This window comes from Doryrhamphus excisus, chromosome 1 (genome assembly GCF_030265055.1).
Source record: "Doryrhamphus excisus isolate RoL2022-K1 chromosome 1, RoL_Dexc_1.0, whole genome shotgun sequence".
NCBI lineage: Eukaryota > Metazoa > Chordata > Actinopteri > Syngnathiformes > Syngnathidae > Doryrhamphus > Doryrhamphus excisus.
In genome coordinates this window covers 7,102,824-7,121,319 of record NC_080466.1, presented here as the reverse complement: position 1 = coordinate 7,121,319, position 18,496 = coordinate 7,102,824, and the positions used below count along the sequence as shown (strand labels likewise).

The 18,496-nt window shown below is 41.4% G+C and overlaps 2 protein-coding genes across 2 annotated transcripts; both read left to right on the top strand.

Moving 5' to 3' along the window:
* Positions 1 to 2,052: 2,052 nt before the first annotated feature.
* exoc1l (exocyst complex component 1 like) lies at positions 2,053 to 4,564 on the top strand. The gene is made up of 3 exons (XM_058083460.1): positions 2,053 to 2,218; positions 2,538 to 2,719; positions 4,220 to 4,564. Exons 1-3 carry the CDS (start codon positions 2,098 to 2,100, stop codon positions 4,487 to 4,489), a joined length of 573 nt encoding a protein of 190 aa, XP_057939443.1. The 5' UTR covers positions 2,053 to 2,097; the 3' UTR covers positions 4,490 to 4,564.
* Positions 4,565 to 6,330: 1,766 nt separating this feature from the next.
* Positions 6,331 to 18,428, top strand: smc2 (structural maintenance of chromosomes 2). Its single transcript, XM_058085679.1, has 25 exons — positions 6,331 to 6,658; positions 6,744 to 6,893; positions 7,651 to 7,773; positions 7,850 to 7,888; positions 8,373 to 8,483; positions 8,703 to 8,747; positions 9,057 to 9,290; positions 9,696 to 9,845; positions 9,937 to 10,170; positions 10,265 to 10,424; positions 10,496 to 10,613; positions 12,049 to 12,187; positions 12,271 to 12,390; positions 12,627 to 12,831; positions 13,587 to 13,722; positions 13,800 to 13,924; positions 14,007 to 14,200; positions 14,289 to 14,432; positions 15,816 to 15,890; positions 15,971 to 16,090; positions 16,162 to 16,362; positions 16,483 to 16,599; positions 17,591 to 17,751; positions 17,826 to 17,973; positions 18,055 to 18,428. The coding sequence occupies exons 1-25, from the start codon at positions 6,491 to 6,493 to the stop codon at positions 18,226 to 18,228; spliced, it is 3,591 nt and encodes a 1,196-aa protein (XP_057941662.1). The 5' UTR covers positions 6,331 to 6,490; the 3' UTR covers positions 18,229 to 18,428.
* The last annotated feature ends 68 nt before the right edge of the window (positions 18,429 to 18,496 follow it).

The following is an 18,496-nucleotide window of genomic DNA, read 5'->3' as shown; positions in this document are numbered from 1 at the left end:
CAGCGACATGATGAATTGCTGGGGTTAAATCTACTGATATGTAAGTACAATAAACCTCATATGTTATTCATGAGATTCAACACGTGTATCCTTTGCTGGCTACTTCCTGTCTTTATCCGCTCATCTTTCCATCTCAGAGGCAAAAAGCCTTTCAAACAAAAAACCATCAAGACCAACAATTATAATAAAAGCACTTAGCGATGGAGCGACCCGTCTTTGTTTTCATAAATGTGACAAATCCAATGGAGCCACATTGCATTGAGGCAACAAATCAAATCAGTCCTTTGCTCCGGTTTATTCTGCTGGGATTTGCACACAGCAAGGTTCTGCTCGTATATTTGGACTCATATTTCATATTAAAGTGCAACTAAAGAATTGCTCAGTGTGTACTGTTACGCTCCCGCTGATTATCTGTACATACTTTGAATGCTTGTAAAATTCCCCCACCCCCATTTGAGTGCTTCACCCCCCACCTGTGCTCATGGAGAGCCAGTGTCTACAGTAGAGGGTTAATGGAAAACATGCAGAGTGCTGTGGGACATCCATTTCCCACACAACAAGCGTTTAATCACAGAGAAACATTGGGCAATGTGCCATACCATACAGTAACATCAATATGGGAGTGAAGGGGAGACAGAAAGACCAGAGGAGGAACCTTTGGGTGAGTGCTTGCGTGCAAGTCATGGGACTTTGTGCAAACCCCTACCGTTTCTATAGTGTGAGCAACATTGCCCTTAAGTCCAATTCCAAGGATGAAATCCATACATGTATCATTCATTCATTTTCTACCGCTTATCCTCATGAGGGCTGCGGGGGTGCTGGAGCCTATCCCAGCTGTCTTCGGGTGCCAGCCAATCACAGAGCACAGATAGACAAACAACCATTCACACTTACATTCATACCTGTCCATTCATAACAATTTGGAGTTGCCAATTAACGTAGCATGAATGATTTTGATGTGGGAGGAAACCACTAAAACCCACACAGAGATGCCAGAGGGTGGAATCGAACTCGGTTCTCCTAGATGTGAGGCCTGTGCACTAACTGTGCACTAATAGCTTAAAATGGCTTATATTTATATATATTCTATAAATGCGTTTATACATGTATTAATGTTAATTACATGACCTTTAATTAAAATAATGTAATATAATAAATCTGATCATAAAGAATGTGGTCTTACCCAGTGTAACAATAAAAAATGTTATTCCATAGTTCACTCATTTATTTTTTTAAATTTAACTTAATTCATTAAAAAATATTGTAATATTAATTAATACAAATATATATTTAATTTTGAAAAAATGTGTTTATTATTATACTTTGTATATTACACTATTATACATTATTATTATATATTATTATTAAATAGTATAATATTATAAAAATATATATTATTATACATTATTATTATATATTATTATTATATTATATATTATTATTATATATTATTATTATATAATATAATATAATATAGTATTATTATACTATAATATAATTGTATTATTTTATATTACTTATATTACTTTTTACAAATTTTCCCACTGAGGGACGAATAAAGGCATATCTTAATCTTATCTTACTATATATATTTTTTTTTAACATATCTTTATTTCATATTTGATCATTTATTTATTTTTTATCCTATTCTGCTGCTGGTCTTTCCACTGTGTTTATAAAGTGCATTATGACAATAGGAGTAAACCACTTAAATCTTGCAGGAAACTATCCTCCTGATTGTGAGGAATCTCATCATAATGGGCCTTAAAAAGGTTTTGGCCTTTATTGCTCCCTTTATGCTCAGTCTCTCCCAGGCAAGTTTTTATGAAGCTAGAATAGTAAAGTAGCAAGAATAACATGGATGATTCAACCTGATTACTGCAGAGTGGAGATATGAGTGTGTACCCTTGTGTGTGTGTGTGTGTGTGTGTGTGTGTGTGTGTGTTCTCAAGGAAGCACTCATTTCACACACTGAGCAGAAAGGAAAAACCATCCCGCCTCTGTTGTCAGGTGGATTCATTACATCTTTGTATATTCCTTTGGCCACATTTACAGGATTCCTTTGGCCGTGATTGTGGTCCTCTGCACACTCTGGTGATGTCGTCTCTTCTGAGGGAGGAGATGCAGAGGGTTCTATTCCGACCTGCAAAACAGAGACTGGTGGAATTTATTGAGATTGAGGAACCAGCGCTTGGAAGACATTTCCTCTGTGTATCGGGTAAGAAACTTTGTTTGCTGCTACTGTTATTGTTGTAACATCAATTTTCACATGATCTAATAATGCAGTAATAACAGTAAAACATCTTTAATCCTTGTAGGCATTGTTAGTCCACGTCTGTGGTCTATACTGACAAGTCCTTATGTTATAACCACTGCACAATGTCACTGGATCACTACAGCTGCTGTAGCATCAATTCTGCCTTGACAAAGATAACAAATCCCAGTTTTGATTGACAAGGCATATTATTGTGTTTGCAGTCATGCTACATATGTATAGCTAAATAAAGTAGTCAAAGTGTGTTGTCATGTTTCTGCAGTTGCCAAAAATAGGTTGGTGCAGTTGTGTATAGTGCGATGCCAGATGACACAGACACCCGGTAAATCCGGATCCAAGCGAGGACACCACACTAAGCGGTCCAGCATTCAGGAGTCCTACAGGAGGATAGAATCCTGGTCGCTGCAAGACCTGACTCTGGTGGATGGACGTGACCCTGATGTGGTAAGTTGCTGAAATGTTAGCCCCTAAAATAGTCCGGAGTTTTTTGTGCCATTCAGTTGTTTTTTTGAAGCCTCAAGCCCTGTGTTAAATGTATCTAGGTCAAATTTGTCAGAGGATATTCGTTTTTTAAATTTACAATTGCCATCTCCGTTCCAGTTAGCCTAAACTGGCAAAGTGCTACATTTGTTCCTAATAACAAAAAGCTGGTGCAGTCCCACTGAAAATACAATTTTTGATGTATCCTGTTAACATGCGTTTGTGCACGCGTGCAACTTTAACATTTACCTTCAATGCGTAGCCTCCTTCGCGCTACACAGCGAGATGCCTTTTCACTTCCGCGTTGCTGCAGTGCATGTATTTCTATGGGAGAGATGCATATCAAACTCTTAGAAAATTTACTTCTGCCACCTTGTGGCCGTTTTTTCAGGTTAAAACTGCATCAAACATAAGCTCTTCTATTGTGGAGTTGCATCATCACATCTTTGTGCTTCTCAAAATTGAATTAAAATGTATAAATACATTTTAAGTGAGCGAGTTGTTAATACGTATTTGGTTGTGAATTGGTTAATCCATCCTTCCATTTTCCTTCGCTTATCCGGGTCTGCAATCTCAGTAGGGAAGCCAGACTTCCCAGTCCCCGGCCATCTCCTCCAGCTCCACCGGGAGGGCACCAAGGCGTTCCCAGGCCAGCTGTGAGACATAGTCCCTCCAGCGTGTCCCAGATCTGCCCTGGGGCCTTTTCCCAGCTGGACAAAAACCACATTGGACCTCTTGTAGCAAAGGTTCGACCAACAGTCGTTCCTTCTCTCCAGCTCCCTGGAATAGACATTTCCAGGGAGGCTGAGGAATGTGATCCCCCTATAGTTGGAACACATCCTTCTTAAAGAGGGGGACCACCACCCCGGTTTGCCAATCCAAAGGTACTGTTCCCGAATTGCACGTAATGTTGAAGAGACCGTGCCAGCCAAGACAGTCCCTCAACATCCAGAGCCTTGAGGAATTCTGGGCGGAACTCATCCACCCCCGGAGCCGAATGAGTTAAGATAATTTATAATTTCATAATAATGCAATATTTCTTTTAATATTTAATCTTTCATTCAGTAAAGTTGTGGAATTGGTGTTTGTTGCGCGTATTTTCTCAGAGGCAATTCTTTCAAACATTTGCAGCATTTCTCGATATGCTGGTTTTTCAACTGTATGGCTGATTACTTTTTGTGAAAGAAAACCATTTTTCCACGATTGTACACCACATTATCCATGATCATGTTAATCAAAACTGCTGTCAATTCATCTTTGTCACATTTTCTTGATTGCCTCATGTCAGCTATGGTTTACCACACCTGAAATAAATAAATCAACACTAGCAGCAACCACAAGATATATGCAGTTTTTGCTGTTACCAAGTAAATTATATTGCAGAAAACATTGAGTGTTTAACAATCAGAGAACACTGAATAATACACTTATAACTGATTTAAGATTGTTGTATCTCTCCTGCAGGATGACCCGTGTTTCCTGCTCCACTTTGGCAAGGTGCGTACAGTGCAAGCCACCAGCTGCTCAGCCAAATACGCTATTGTGCGTTCGTTGGTTGCTCTCAGCGAGCAGTATTGTCAGAGGCCATTGAACCTGCACAACTTTGACTGGGCCTACATCAAGCCCACATCCTTCTACTCCAACAGAGGAGATTGTGTGGTGCTATCACAGATATGCTTCTATGCATTCAACTTGGTATGTCTGTCCATGTGTCCTGTGCCACTGGATGCCTAATGGAACTGCACAATGACTTGTGTATATGTGTGTTGCTCTAACATGTTTACTCAATTCATGTACACTTGTGTTGCATTACCCAGGCTTTGGCAATGTTATTTTTTAGCATTCTATTGCTGAGTTGCAAAATTTACTATGTTCATGGCAAATGCAGGTTCCAAGTGTATAATCTACTTTCACCTGCTTTGTGTAAAAAAAGTTGTTGTATTCACTTTTGTGAGAATTAAATCATTTTGAAATTCTTGATACTGCATGTGTCTTCAAGCAGTAGCCCCAGAAAAGCAATTTTGTAGCACAATGGTCATAAAACAGTAAAAGGTGCTGCACGCTTTTAATGGGAAAAGCAGCTCTACCTGGCGGACAAATCTAAAAAATATTGATTGAAAGCCAGCAGCCCGGCGTTACATTGTGAGTGAACAATGACAATTGAAGAAAGCTTTTCACAGCCTTGTAGATTAGCCATTAACGGTCACGTAGAAACGTGATTAATGGCTCATTTTTTCGACAAACTTCTCAAGTCTCTCTGTGTTTTTTCGTTGGACGTTGACACCTTTTCTACTCCTCCTCCAAGACCCTCCCTTTAAGACGACTGTGTGTAGAAATGCACTATGACAATGAGATTGAAAAGTTCTATCTTTCTAGACTGCAGTCACCTCAAACGACTGGAGTATCAAAATATCAACATTTTCATACAGCATTAAGCTGTGTATCATCATGTCAGAAATCGATAGTTTGATATCGACCCTCACCTCACTACCTCTCTGCCCTTTAGTACTGCATGCAATTGTAAAACAACACATGACATCATGTGCAGACACGACAGGAGTGCCTGATCACTTTCACTACATGGTGCTATGTTTGTAGGTGCTAGCATGCTAATTGCTAGCATGTTAGCACTTAAGCTAATTTACTCATGTCTAAAGGCAAATACACACATGGCATTATGCAGGGAGGTTATAGGACAGCCTTGGCACTTTGGGTACTTGAGGCTCTCTTGCTAGGTGCCAGCATGATAACTGTTAGTGTGTTAGCATTTTAGCTAATTTACTCATGTCTAAAGGCAAATACACACATGGCATGATGTAGGGACACTATGGGACTGCCGTAACACTTTTTTGGACTTGGTGCTTTCTCGCTAGATGCTACCATGCTAACTGTTAGCTGTTTTGAGTTTTTATGCATATCTAAATGAAAATACACACTTGGCCACATAGTGCTATCTTGCTAGGTGTCACCATGGTAACTGTTAGTATGTTGGAATTTTGGCTATTTTACTCCTGTTTAAACGCCTACATACACATGGCGTAGGAATGTTTTCTCTGCACTTTTGGTGCTGACATGATATCTGTTAGCATGTTAATATTTTAGCTGTATTCCTCACATCTAAGGGCTAATACAGACACGGCGTGATGCAGGGATATCGTAGAATCCCCGGAGAGTCCTCGGAGAAAACCCACGCGTGTACGGGGAGAACATGCAAACTCCACACAGAGATGGCCACGGTTGAATCGAACTCTTGTTTCGTAGCTGTGTGGTCTGCGCGCTAACCACTGCAGCCTAGTTGTATATTCTATTTGATTATTACACACAGAAAAGTACTGGTTCCATTGCATCTCTTTTGAATTCTGTGTGAGACGTCATTCACAACACTACGTAGTTGTTGTTAGCTGTCCTGAGATATGCCTGATGGCTGCTATCACCAAATAAAATACAAAGCAAACCAGTCAACATTTCTAGATTAATAATTATACAATAACATATAATATATTGTGGTTAGTATTTTTATTTCATGTTTGGTGTGTCGCTATATAAGTGAAAGAATATTTACTCTTTTTTACCGGCGTAAAGAGGGGGGCCTTGGGACTCAACGTGTACCGCCAAAATTCAAGTGAGAAGAACAGCGGCAGTAAGTTGGTCGATCCCGTACTTACTGTAACATCTATATTCATCCAAATACCGTAAGCAGTGCTCAGAAGGAGCTAGACAGGGGTCGGCTGTGAAATGCACATCAAGTCAATCGTCATCGAAGGATTCAAATCCTACGCACACCGGACAGAGATCAACGGCTTCGACCCTCTCTTCAATGCCATCACTGGTCTAAACGGGAGCGGCAAGTCGAACATCTTGGACTCCATATGTTTTCTCCTAGGCATTACCAACCTTTCCCACGTAAGTACCACTGAGATGACTTCGTTAAATTGCGTTTGGCCTTCATGTGAGTTTGTTAGTAATCACGCCGTTTGATTTGAGAAAGGTTCGAGCTTCCAACCTTCAGGACCTCGTCTACAAAAATGGACAGGGTGGTATCACCAAAGCCACTGTGTCCATCACATTTGACAACTCGAACAAAAGCCAGAGTCCTTTGGGATTTGAGACCCACGATGAAATCACAGTCACCAGACAGGTGGGGAATGACAAATCAACATATACAGGACACTGGGAGTCACCTAAACGTCAGTACGTCAACATTTTGTCAACAAATGACTGCTATGGGTTCTATGCGGTAATTCGGTTTGTAGTTGAAAAATGCCAGCTCACTGTTTTTGTCTATTTATGTCAGGGCTGTACAGGGGCCTATGGCACAAAACTAGAGTAAGGAATTAAGCCAGGATATCTTGGTTATCTTGGCTCAATTTATCCATCATTTGGTTGCACCAAAGTGGGAAAGTGGAATATGTTGTGACATAAGTTACCATTAAGTTTTATTCTGTGGTGTTAGCCTGCTCCAGACCAGCTGAATATCCCTAACTTTTTGTTGAAAAAAAAATTTAAGATGACATTTTTTAATCTGTCTAATATTAGTTAAAGTACTTTTCATTGATTGCAATTTATTATCATATTTCTGACCTGCTTGACTGTTGTTTGATGACTCTGCGTCATAGATCACAATTATCTTAAAATTAGCATCATTAGCATCAGTTTGTTACTCTGGTCTGGACTAAATATGACCTGTTGAAATATTCCAAAATTCTGTATGCTGGGTTGAGCACATTGGTCATTTTTACATTCTGCTATTTTTTCACAAAAAGCTTCTAAAATTTACATTTAATGTACGCTTTCGCCACATCGGAACCTTTCTGTGCTCTGTTCAAATACCCGCTGCATGTGACTCAGTGCTCCGCGGATGTCTTTTGCTGTAAATAACTGTGTTCTTCTTCAAGGTTGTAATCGGTGGCCGGAACAGGTATGTCATCAATGGTGTCAATGCTAACAACACCAGAGTTCAAGACCTGTTCTGCTCTGTTGGCCTCAATGTCAACAACCCACATTTCCTCATCATGCAGGTCAGTCTTGAGAGCACATGTTTCTGTCATCATAGTATAAACTGACATGCATGTTGTTTTATTTCTTGCCTTTTAGGGAAGGATCACCAAAATTCTGAACATGAAGCCACCAGAGGTAATATCATATCCAACATATCCAAAGTAGAGATGCACTAATACCCCTTTTTTTGGGTTTTGGTAAATTTGGATATTTGCCAATACCGATACAATTTTGATATCAGAGCTAATATGTATGCAACTACAGCACAAAGAAAATCAATAAATCATTGTAGCTGTCAAACATGGAGTGAGGGCCCCACACACACATACACACAAGCCCTCAGCCTGATGCGTTCATGGCCACAGAACTCTTGCAGTGCATACTGTATGTTAAGACGGCTATGTCGGCTGATACTCTGTGGTTACGTTTGCTGATATTTATCTAGCGATGTGTGCTGCTAACGTTAAAGCACACCCGTGGCTCATGGATTGGAAATTTCCGCAGGTGTATTGGCAATTCCCAATACGTGAATTGAGTTAGTATCGGAACCAGATACCAATACTGGATCAAATCGGCCCAGTTGGACTCTTCCGCTGATTCTTCCATTGTGTTCTTGCAGATCCTTGCTATGATCGAAGAAGCTGCAGGGACCAGGATGTACGAGTGTAAAAAGATTAGTGCTCAGAAGACCATTGAGAAGAAAGAAGCCAAGCTGAAGGAGATTCACACTGTATGTTTCTTTATTGTCATATTCAGTGGAGCCCTTTTTGGCGTGCTTTTGACTTTTGGCTGTCTCGAACTGATGAATTGAATTTACATAATTTCATATGGGGAAAATTTACTTGGTTAGTGTACATTTTGGTTTTAGTCGTATCTTCTGTAATGGCGTTAACCTAGGTTCTACTGTATTTCTCAATAACATTAACAACATTTCTTTATTTTTTTTCAGATTCTGGATGAAGAAATTACTCCAACCATGCAGAAACTACAAGAGGTAGGCTCAGTTTGATTTATAACCTTAAATGCCTAAATGAAGTCTTTATTGGTAATTATTGCTGCATATTGTCACAATAGCTGACTAATTAGCTTGATTGTTAGATGGAGAAATAAGATCAAACATTTTGCATGAATGTTATCTCCATCTGCGGGTGGAGAGTGCATCATGGCATCTAATTTGTCTCGACTGTATGTTCAAATGATTAGGTTTCCCACAGACTATATTTTCTTAAAAAATGGGAAATAGCTTAAATCTTAAATCAGGCTTAGAAAAAGAAGTATTGTGTGACCCAATTCTTCTTTGCAGGAGCGATCGTCGTACCTGGAGTACCAAAAACTGATGCGTGAGATCCAACACCTGTCACGCTTGTACGTGGCCTGGTTGTTTGTGTGCGCTGAGGAGACCAAGGTGAAGTCTGCAGAGAATCTGAAAGTGATGCAGGACAACATTGCTAAGATGCAAGCAGCCCTGACCGAGAACGAAAGCAAAGTACGGGAGCTCTCGGCCCAGATTGAGCAACTGGAGGCCAAAAGAAACCAGGTACACTCAAAGGAACTTGAACTTTTCAACATACAGTGCAAAAAAAGTTTGGACACCCCTGCCAAAGACGGCAAAAAAGTGCAAAACTGTGCAATAGCAATTGGTAAAACAAATCCGGTCATACGGTTTTACCTCTCTTTGCCGGAATTGTTGCCCCACACACTCTGCAGAGTATAGTTTTCTGCTGATGGTTGAATAGTATGAATACAAACCAAGCCCAAATTGATGGATGTTGTCTTTTTCACCATCTCCTGTTGACTTAGTTTACTGACAATGTGTTACAGTTTGTTGCAGTAAATTTTTTGTCATGGCACAATTTTATATAGGTTCTATTGCATATCGTTTTTATCACACATTAGTATTTTCAAGACAACTACATCAAATCTTTGTTTTGCTAATGTTCAGGAAGTGAATGGCGTATTAAAATCTCTGGAGGAAACACTGGCCAACGTGCAGCGCGTGGATGCCAAAGCTCAAAGTGCCCTGGATCTGAAAAAACAGAACCTTGAAGATGAAACCAAGAAGAGGGAAGAGCTTGTCAAGAATATGCAGGAGGTAACATGACCACATTCTACGTTATCCTCCGCACTACATAATGCTAACAGCCTTTGGGAAGTTCATGTTGAGCTGTTCCTTCCTTTTTTAGGACAAGAAGATGCTTTTGGTGAAAGAAAAAGAGGTGTCCAAGGTGATGGAGAAACTCCAGGCTCTAAAGGAGGAAGGCCAGAAGGACAGCGCAGACCTGGAGGCAGCAGAGCAACATTTTAAGGCTGTGTCTGCCGGCCTGTCTACCAATGAGGATGGAGAGGAGGCCACGCTGGCCAGTCAGATGATGGCCTGCAAGAATGACATAAGTAAGGCTGATACTGAGGCCAAACAGGTGAGGACAAACTGATTAAAAAAAAAAACTATTTATTGTTTTTCAGCACCACGTCTTGTCTTAAGAAATGCTTCTACACTTTCTGTCCTCTAAGGCACAAATGACGCTTAAGCACACTCAGGCTGAGCTGAAGACCAAGCAGGCCGAGGTGAAAAAGATGGACAGTGGCTATAAAAAGGACCAGGACAGCCTACAGGTTATCAGAAGCAGCAGAGAGAAATTAGAGGCTGAGCTTGCCAAACTCAAATATGAAGGTACTTTGCCAGAGTGTCTTTTTACCGTGTTTATGTTGACGTTTGATGATTGTGTCTTCATGTACATGCAGATGGGAAGGAGGAAAGTCTTCTGGAGAAGAGGAGACAGCTGTCCAGAGAGGTTGCTCATCTTAAAGAGACCTATGAGCGGCTTGTGTCTCGCTTCCCGAACCTGCGCTTTGACTACAAGTAAGTCACCTGTACATCATCTTTTGAGCTATGTAAAAAATAAACTGGTTCTCTGGTTTCAAGTATCGTTTGGTGTAGTCGGAACGTATACCTTAATAATCTCATTGAACTGAAGTCACTCACACTGTGCACAGAACACATGAAGGACCATATAAAATAACAAGTAACAAGAAGATTAAATACAAGAATGAAATTAAACGGCGTACCCTGCCTCTTGTCCAAAGTCAGCTGGGATAGGCTCCAGCATACGCCCGTAACCCTAATGAGGATAAGTAGCATAGTAATGGATGGATTATTCCTGTGGTTGAGTCCACACACACACACACACACACACACATACGTATTAGGGCTGTCAATTGATGAAAATATTTAATGACATTTTGCCCATACTTAACCTGTAATTAATCACCAATAGAATTAAAAAAATATATCAACAATAATAATACTCCTATCAACATGGGACTGGACAATATGTTTGCTTTATCCAAATGTTTATTGATTGTTCTACTCAACACAAAATGAACATCAATAAAAAACAGACAGAAAATGCACAAAGTACATATTGGTAAAGTAAACTGTCCATCACTTAAATAACATTCTCCCAAAGCAAATCATAAATAGAATATAATTGTGACCAACATCACAATTGAAGGTTTACAAAAACACCCAACTAGTACCTGAAAGTGAAATGAAAAAAGGGTGTAAGCCGTTTACAGAAGCCCATGTAACGCAGTCAGGTTATAGCTCATGCTTCACTTTTAAGCACTCTTTTACACACAAACACATTTTAACACATGACCTAAATAGCAACATACAGGCCTTATTTTGTCCTCTTTTACAAGCACAGAAGTTCCTGCTCAAACATTAATAAATAATAGTAATGACGCTAATAAATTCACTTGCAGCCGTTGCTATGTGTATAAAAACACCTTCTTTGATGGGACTCTCGTATGTCAAGGTACTGTACCACTGTATAAATGGCAATAGTGCACTGTCGGCATAGTGATGGTGGTTGCATCTGTCAGTGGCTCTTTATTTCTACAGTATGGACACTCTGGATCATCAGGGTGCTGTTCTATCTCGTCCCAACTTCTGTCTTCCAGGGCTTTGAGGATAAACGTCATTGAAAATGCCCCTTTTGTTGTCAATTTCTCCTCTGTGTTTGTTCCCACATTAACTGCAACACTACTAGATTTGGCCGACTGATGAAGTAACACGTAGTTGCATCCCTGCACTGAGAAGAAGTACATTACCCTTTTTTTTTAACTGAACTATTTAAGTTGTGTACTGCCACTATGTGGCAGCATGTAAAACAAAGTGATGTCTCAGCACCAAAATGCCAATGCCTGACGTTTGGAGACTCTATACAGTATGCCACAACAAATGTTCTTTTTTGCTACAGTACATATTTATTTTTTGTCAAAATGTCTTTCAGAGACCCTGAATCAGGATGGAACCGCAGCAAAGTGAAGGGGCTGCTGGCGAACCTGATCTCAGTCAGCGATGTTTCTTATGCGACCGCCCTAGAGGTGGTAGCCGGAGGACGACTGTATAACATTGTCGTCGACACAGAGGTGAGCTTGCAAGATATATGCGTTAAGTTTTTGTTGTTTCCTCTCATATTGAAAGTCTTTTGTGCATCTTTGTGCTTGCTTAGGTGACTGGTAAAAAGCTGCTGGAAAAGGGCGAGTTGCAGCGGAGGTACACCATCATTCCACTGAACACTATTTCAGCTAAGACGCTGGATGACAGAGTGGTCAAAGCTGCCAAGAACCTGGTGAGAAAAGCAAGACCATCTGGCATTAATGAGTTTTTTGTCCCTTTTCTTCTGGATGGTGCCTGCTTGGCTGGCTATAAAATTGCTATTAACGTTTTCTAATGGCAAGAACAAGTACTGCAAAGTACAATTTCAAAAGAATTAAACACAGGCGACCGCTTCATGGTTGTTTCTTCAATGTATCTTCTGGCACAGTTTTAGTTATCTTCACCAACATCTCCACTTGCTGCTTCTAGGTGGGAGAAGACAATGTCCACACAGCGCTGTCCCTGGTGGGCTACGAATCTGACGTACGCAAAGCCATGGAGTACGTGTTTGGCTCCACGATGGTGTGCGACACCCTAGACAACGCCAAGAGGGTGGCTTTTGACAAGCGGGTGATGACCAAGACCGTCACTCTTGGAGGAGACATTTTTGATCCACAAGGAACTCTGAGTGGAGGTGAGAGGGAGAAGAAAGCATACAGTGTTTTTTTTCCCCAAATTATTCCAATGCTTATGCTCACACAGAGGACCCATTATTTCATTTGAACGTGCATCCCATAATCAGTTCACAGTTCCACATGTCCAAAAGGAGTAGGAAGAAGCAAAGCTTATTAAATCCTACCCCTCCATCTGGTACTTTTACAATCAGTAACTGTTACATTTGTTCACTTCCTGCTTTCCATAATACAGTTTAAGTTTTTTTTTTTTTTTTAATAATGCACCTCGTACCGAAGTACGAGGTAATATGACCATCCAATGACATAATGTGTACCATAGTAAGTGTCAATATAGTGATATATATATATTATATATATATATATATAGCACATCATGCCTGGCTCAAGACTCTTCATCCTTGTATTTAGCAAACATCAACTGCTTGTATTGTTTCTTGAATTGGCTCATCGTTGTGCATTGTTTGAGGTCCTTACTCAATCCATTCCATAGTTTGATTCCACATACTGGTACATTATTTCCAGCAGTCCAAATAGTTAGCCATTTTTCTGTATATTTCCGCTCGATGGCTTGACATTCTCTCCTTATTTATGTAATAATGAAACATCAGTGAATTAATAGCTATTATCTATATGAATTTGAGCATTATGATCTTTGCAAAAGCATATTTTTGGAAAAAATTCCTGTGTTGGATCTCATGTACAGTAAAGTTGTAGCCATTGAGCTAACTTATGCTACCTCTTTTTCCACCTCCAGGAGCCCGCTCACAGTCTGCATCTGTGCTGTCCAGCCTGCAAGAGGTGAAGCAGGTTCAGAGCGACTTGAATGTAAAAGAAGCCCAGCTGAGGGAAATAGAGCAACAACTGGCCAGCCTGAAGGGAACCGCTGACAAGTATTGACACTAGTTCATGTACACTACATGCGCTCATTAGGAGTGGTTTAATTTTCTAAATGTTCGTGTTCCTCAAGGCACCGCCAACTGAAGCAGCAGCACGAGCTGAAGGTGGAGGAGGAGCAGATTTTGCAAGCCAAGCTGCAGCAGAGCTCCTTCCATCAGCAGCAGGAGGAGCTGGAGAGGCTGCGCAAAGCCATCGGTCCGAAAAATATGACTACTAATAAGACTCACCTCCTCGAAGCAATCTATTTTTAAATCTTTCATTTGGATTTTATCACCAGAGGAGAGCGAGGAGACTCTGCGTGTTACCAAGGATGTGCAGAAACGTGCAGAGGAGAAGTACAAAGTGCTGGAAGACAAGATGAAGAATGCAGAATTAGAGAGAGAGAAGGAACTGAAAGCTGCCCAGAAGAAGCTCAACGCAGCCAAGGCCAAAGCAGACGCCTTCAACAAGAATCTCAAACAGAAGCAGCAGGTACACACACATAAAGGATCATCATTATCAATCTGAAACCACAATTGGCCGCTAATCTAAACCCAGCTTCTATTTTCCCGGTTGGCAGGAGTCTGATGCTGTGGCCTTGGAGCTGGAGGAGCTGCAGAGGGAGCAGACTGGTTATGAGCAGCAGATTCAAGCTGTGGATGAGGCCACCAAGGCTATCAAGGAGCAGATTGACAGCATGGCATGCACAGTGTCTCAGAACAAGGTCTGCAGTACAGTTTTTCAATAGTTTTAAATACATTTCAGAGATTCCACAATAGTATGTTGTTCAAAATGTATCTATGCTGTAATTTAGTTTGAAAGTGCTTTTGGGGACACACCGTTTTGTGTGTATGTAGCTTTAATATTAATGAGCTGTTTGTCTCGTCTGTCTTTGTGTGGCTTTGAGAAGCATTATTTTGCACTTTATCAGGGCTCGACAATAACGATGTACGGATGGCCCGGGGCAAGTTAAAACAAAATTCGGGCACGTAAATCCAATCAGTGACATTCCCATCGGGCAAGTGCACTTCGGCATGCCATACTGCTAAGAATTTATTTTTAAAGCGGTTCTAGTTGGGTGTTGGTAAAACACGGACTGTGTAATTCCGGTGGTAATTTGCAAACCAATACTTGCAATGGACCAATCAGAATCGTTTATTTAGACCGCGGTCAGCAGTCCACAGTCCGCGTTTTACCCACACCCGTTGTTCGCGATCAACCAATCAGCGATCGTTTGACTACGAAAACATCTATCATGGCGTCCCTGCCAACATGGTCTAATTCTTCAACAACTTCTGAAGGAAAACACCAAAAAAGTGATGAACCAGTGCCTCCTAAACAAGTATTTTATTAGCGGCAGCAAATGAAATGATGGCACAGGTGACTGAATCGCATTAAATCACCCAATAACTTCTGTTGTCATTTATTATTTAATAAGCACAATGTTTATTCAATCATAAATGTACTTTTTATTTATCAAGGCAAAGTTCCTAGAAGTCTCTTGACAATCCAGATTTCCATGCAACGTCATGATCTATGTAGGAAAACAACCACAAGAAATGAGAATAATTTCATCTTTATTTGAGATTCTCATGTGATGCCACAAAAATGAGATGATATCATTATGGCAGTCTTCATTTTACATGGGGCAAGTAGTTCTCACCTTAAGGATTCCCCATGGGCAAGTCATTTTTGTTTTTAATGTAGAACCCTGCTTTAGGTTAGCGTGCAGACCTCACAGCTAGGAGACCAGGGTTCAATTCCACCCTCGGCCATTTCTGTGTGGAGTTTGCATGTTCTCCCCGTGCATCTGTGGGTTTTCTCCGGGTACTCCGGTTTCCTCCCACATTCCAAAAACATGCTAGGTTAATTGGTGACTCCAAATTGTCCATAGGTATGAATGTGAGTGTGAATGGTTGTTTGTCTATATGTGCCCTGTGATTGGCTGGCCACCAGTCCAGGGTGTACCCCGCCTCTCGCCCGAAGACAGCTGGGATAGGCTCCAGCACCCCCGCGACCCTCGTGAGGAAAAAGCGGTAGAAAATGAATGAATGAAATGTATCCTGCTGTGCTCTTTATTCATTATTCGTTACTCGTTACTGTGCAGGAGGCAGTCCAAAAGGCCCAGGAGGAACTCGCCAAGCAAAAGGAAATCATCATGGCTCAGTTTAAAGAAATGAAGGTAAACACTTGATAAGCCCTGAAGCGAAGATGTCTGTGTCTGTTGAATAAGTTAAATAAAATATATCGTAAATGACCCAGGGTAAGACCATGGAGGCCAATAAGATCCGAGAGCAAAACAACGAAGTTCAGCTGAAGATTAAGGAACTTGAACACAACGTCAGTAAACACCACAAAGACAGCCAGAATGCATCTGATGAGGTAAAAAGTTCAAGTTCATGTCCAATGATTTCAATTCCATCAGCATGCTTACTAGTCTGACGTCCTCTCAGGTGGCTCGCATGCTGGAGGAACATGATTGGATCCAGTCCGAGCGCCAGTTCTTTGGCCAGCCCAACTCTTCTTATGACTTTAAGATCAACAACCCCCGCGAGGCCGGCCAGCGGCTCAAGAAGCTCCAGGAAACCACCAACAGGCTGGAGAGGAACGTCAACAAACGCGCCATGAACATGCTGAATGAAGCAGAGGAGAGGGTGAGGGAAATAAAAATAAACTTTTTATTATCTTTTCAAGGTTTGTGCTCACTTTTGTGACATGACTTGTCTCTATAATCTTTTTGATTGAAAGTCCAACAATGTCTGTCTTGTGTGCAGTACAATGACTTGATGAAGAAGAAGAGGATCGTGGAGAGCGACAAGACAAAGATCTTGCAGACCATTGAGGAACTGGACCAGAAAAAGAATGAGGCTCTGAATTTGGCCTGGCAGAAGGTTTCGTCTCTCATCCAATCAGCACATGCGATACTGTAGTAGTAGTAGTAGTAGTAGTAATGAGTCTGGAACTCATTGCCACCTGACCTCCATAACTCTGCCACCCTTCCCATCTTCAAATCCAAACTCAAAACTCATCTGTTCAAACTAAGTTACTCTCTCTAACTGCGTCACATGCCCCCCCCCCCCCCCCTTATTTATTCATTCATTCATTTTCTACCGCTTTTCCTCACGAGGGTCACAGGGGTTTACATTAGAGCTGTCTATACTCGAAATAACACCCCTATATTCACCTTTACACTTGCGTTTCCCAAGACAGTAGACCATTCCTTCATTCATTTTCTACCGCTTTTTCCTCACGAGGGTCGCGGGGGGGGGGGGCTGGAGCCTATCCCAGCTGTCTTTGGGCGAGAGGCGGGGTACACCCTGGACTGGTCACCAGCCAATCAGAGGGCACATATAGACAAACAACCATTCACACTCACATTCATACCTATGGACAATTTGGAGTCACCAATTAACCTAGCATGTTTTTGGAATGTGGGAGAAAACCGGAGTACCCGGAGAAAACCCACGCATGCACGGGGAGAACATGCAAACTCCACACAGAGATGGCCGAGGGTGGAATTGAACCCTGGTCTCCTAGTTGTGAGGTCTGCGCACTAACAACTCGACCGCCGTGCCGCCCCCTTCTTTATTGTATGTTCTTATTCATTGTTTGTTCTCTTTTATCTTGTATTTTATATATGTGTTTTTATATCTTCTGTACAGCGACCTTGGGTGTCCTGAAAGGCGTTTTGAAATAAAATGTATTATTATTATTATTATTATTATTATAATGGGCCCACTGATGCCTCACCCCCAGGTTTATTGGCATTCTATAGATAAATTAAAGATGGCCACATCAGAACATGAAAAAGGAGGATTAGGAGCACATTGAAAGTAGAGGAAAAGTTACGATTGGTCTAAATTGTCTTGTTTTCTGTCCCAGGTCAACAAGGACTTTGGTTCCATTTTCTCCACCTTGCTACCAGGAGCCACGGCTAAGCTAGCACCCCCACAGGGCTGCGGCGTCTTGGATGGCTTGGAGTTCAAGGTGGCTCTCGGAACTACTTGGAAGGAGAACCTGTCGGAGCTGAGTGGGGGGCAAAGGTCAGCAGGAACTGATGGTGATAGCTGAAGGTCTTTGTTTGTTTTTTTTAATAACACCAAGTTGCATTCTGTAGGTCTCTGGTGGCCTTGTCACTCATCCTGGCCATGCTGCTCTTCAAGCCTGCTCCCATCTACATCTTAGATGAGGTGGACGCCGCACTGGACCTCTCGCACACACAGAACATCGGGCAGATGCTCCGCGCACATTTTAGACACTCTCAGGTGTGTGGGTGTGTGTGTGTGTGTGAGACACAGACACTCTCACACCTTCCTATTTATACATTTTCTTCTATGCCCCAACAGTTTGTGGTGGTGTCCCTCAAGGATGGCATGTTCACCAACGCCAACGTCCTCTTCAAGACCAAGTTCGTGGATGGCATGTCCACCGTGACGCGCAGTGCCCTCAACCAGAGCGATGCCAACCTCCCCCACAAAGGTCACGACAAGGCACGAGCCAAAGACAGGAGGGTGAAGTAGCTTCCATCCTTGTCACACATTTTGTTAATTTGTCCTTTTTTGTACGATAAAGCCTGAATAACATATGGCTGTTACTTTTATAGCGCTCTTCACCTAAAACTTTGTATTTCACCTCTCTTACTTTGTCTTTTCCAGTCATGACTTTTGCTCCTTTTACGTGTTTTCATGTTAATAAAAGACATCAAATGTTGAGATTGTAATTTTTGCTTCCTTTGGGACTCAAACAATCCAATACTGACTTAAATATTGATGCCTCTGGTATCATTAT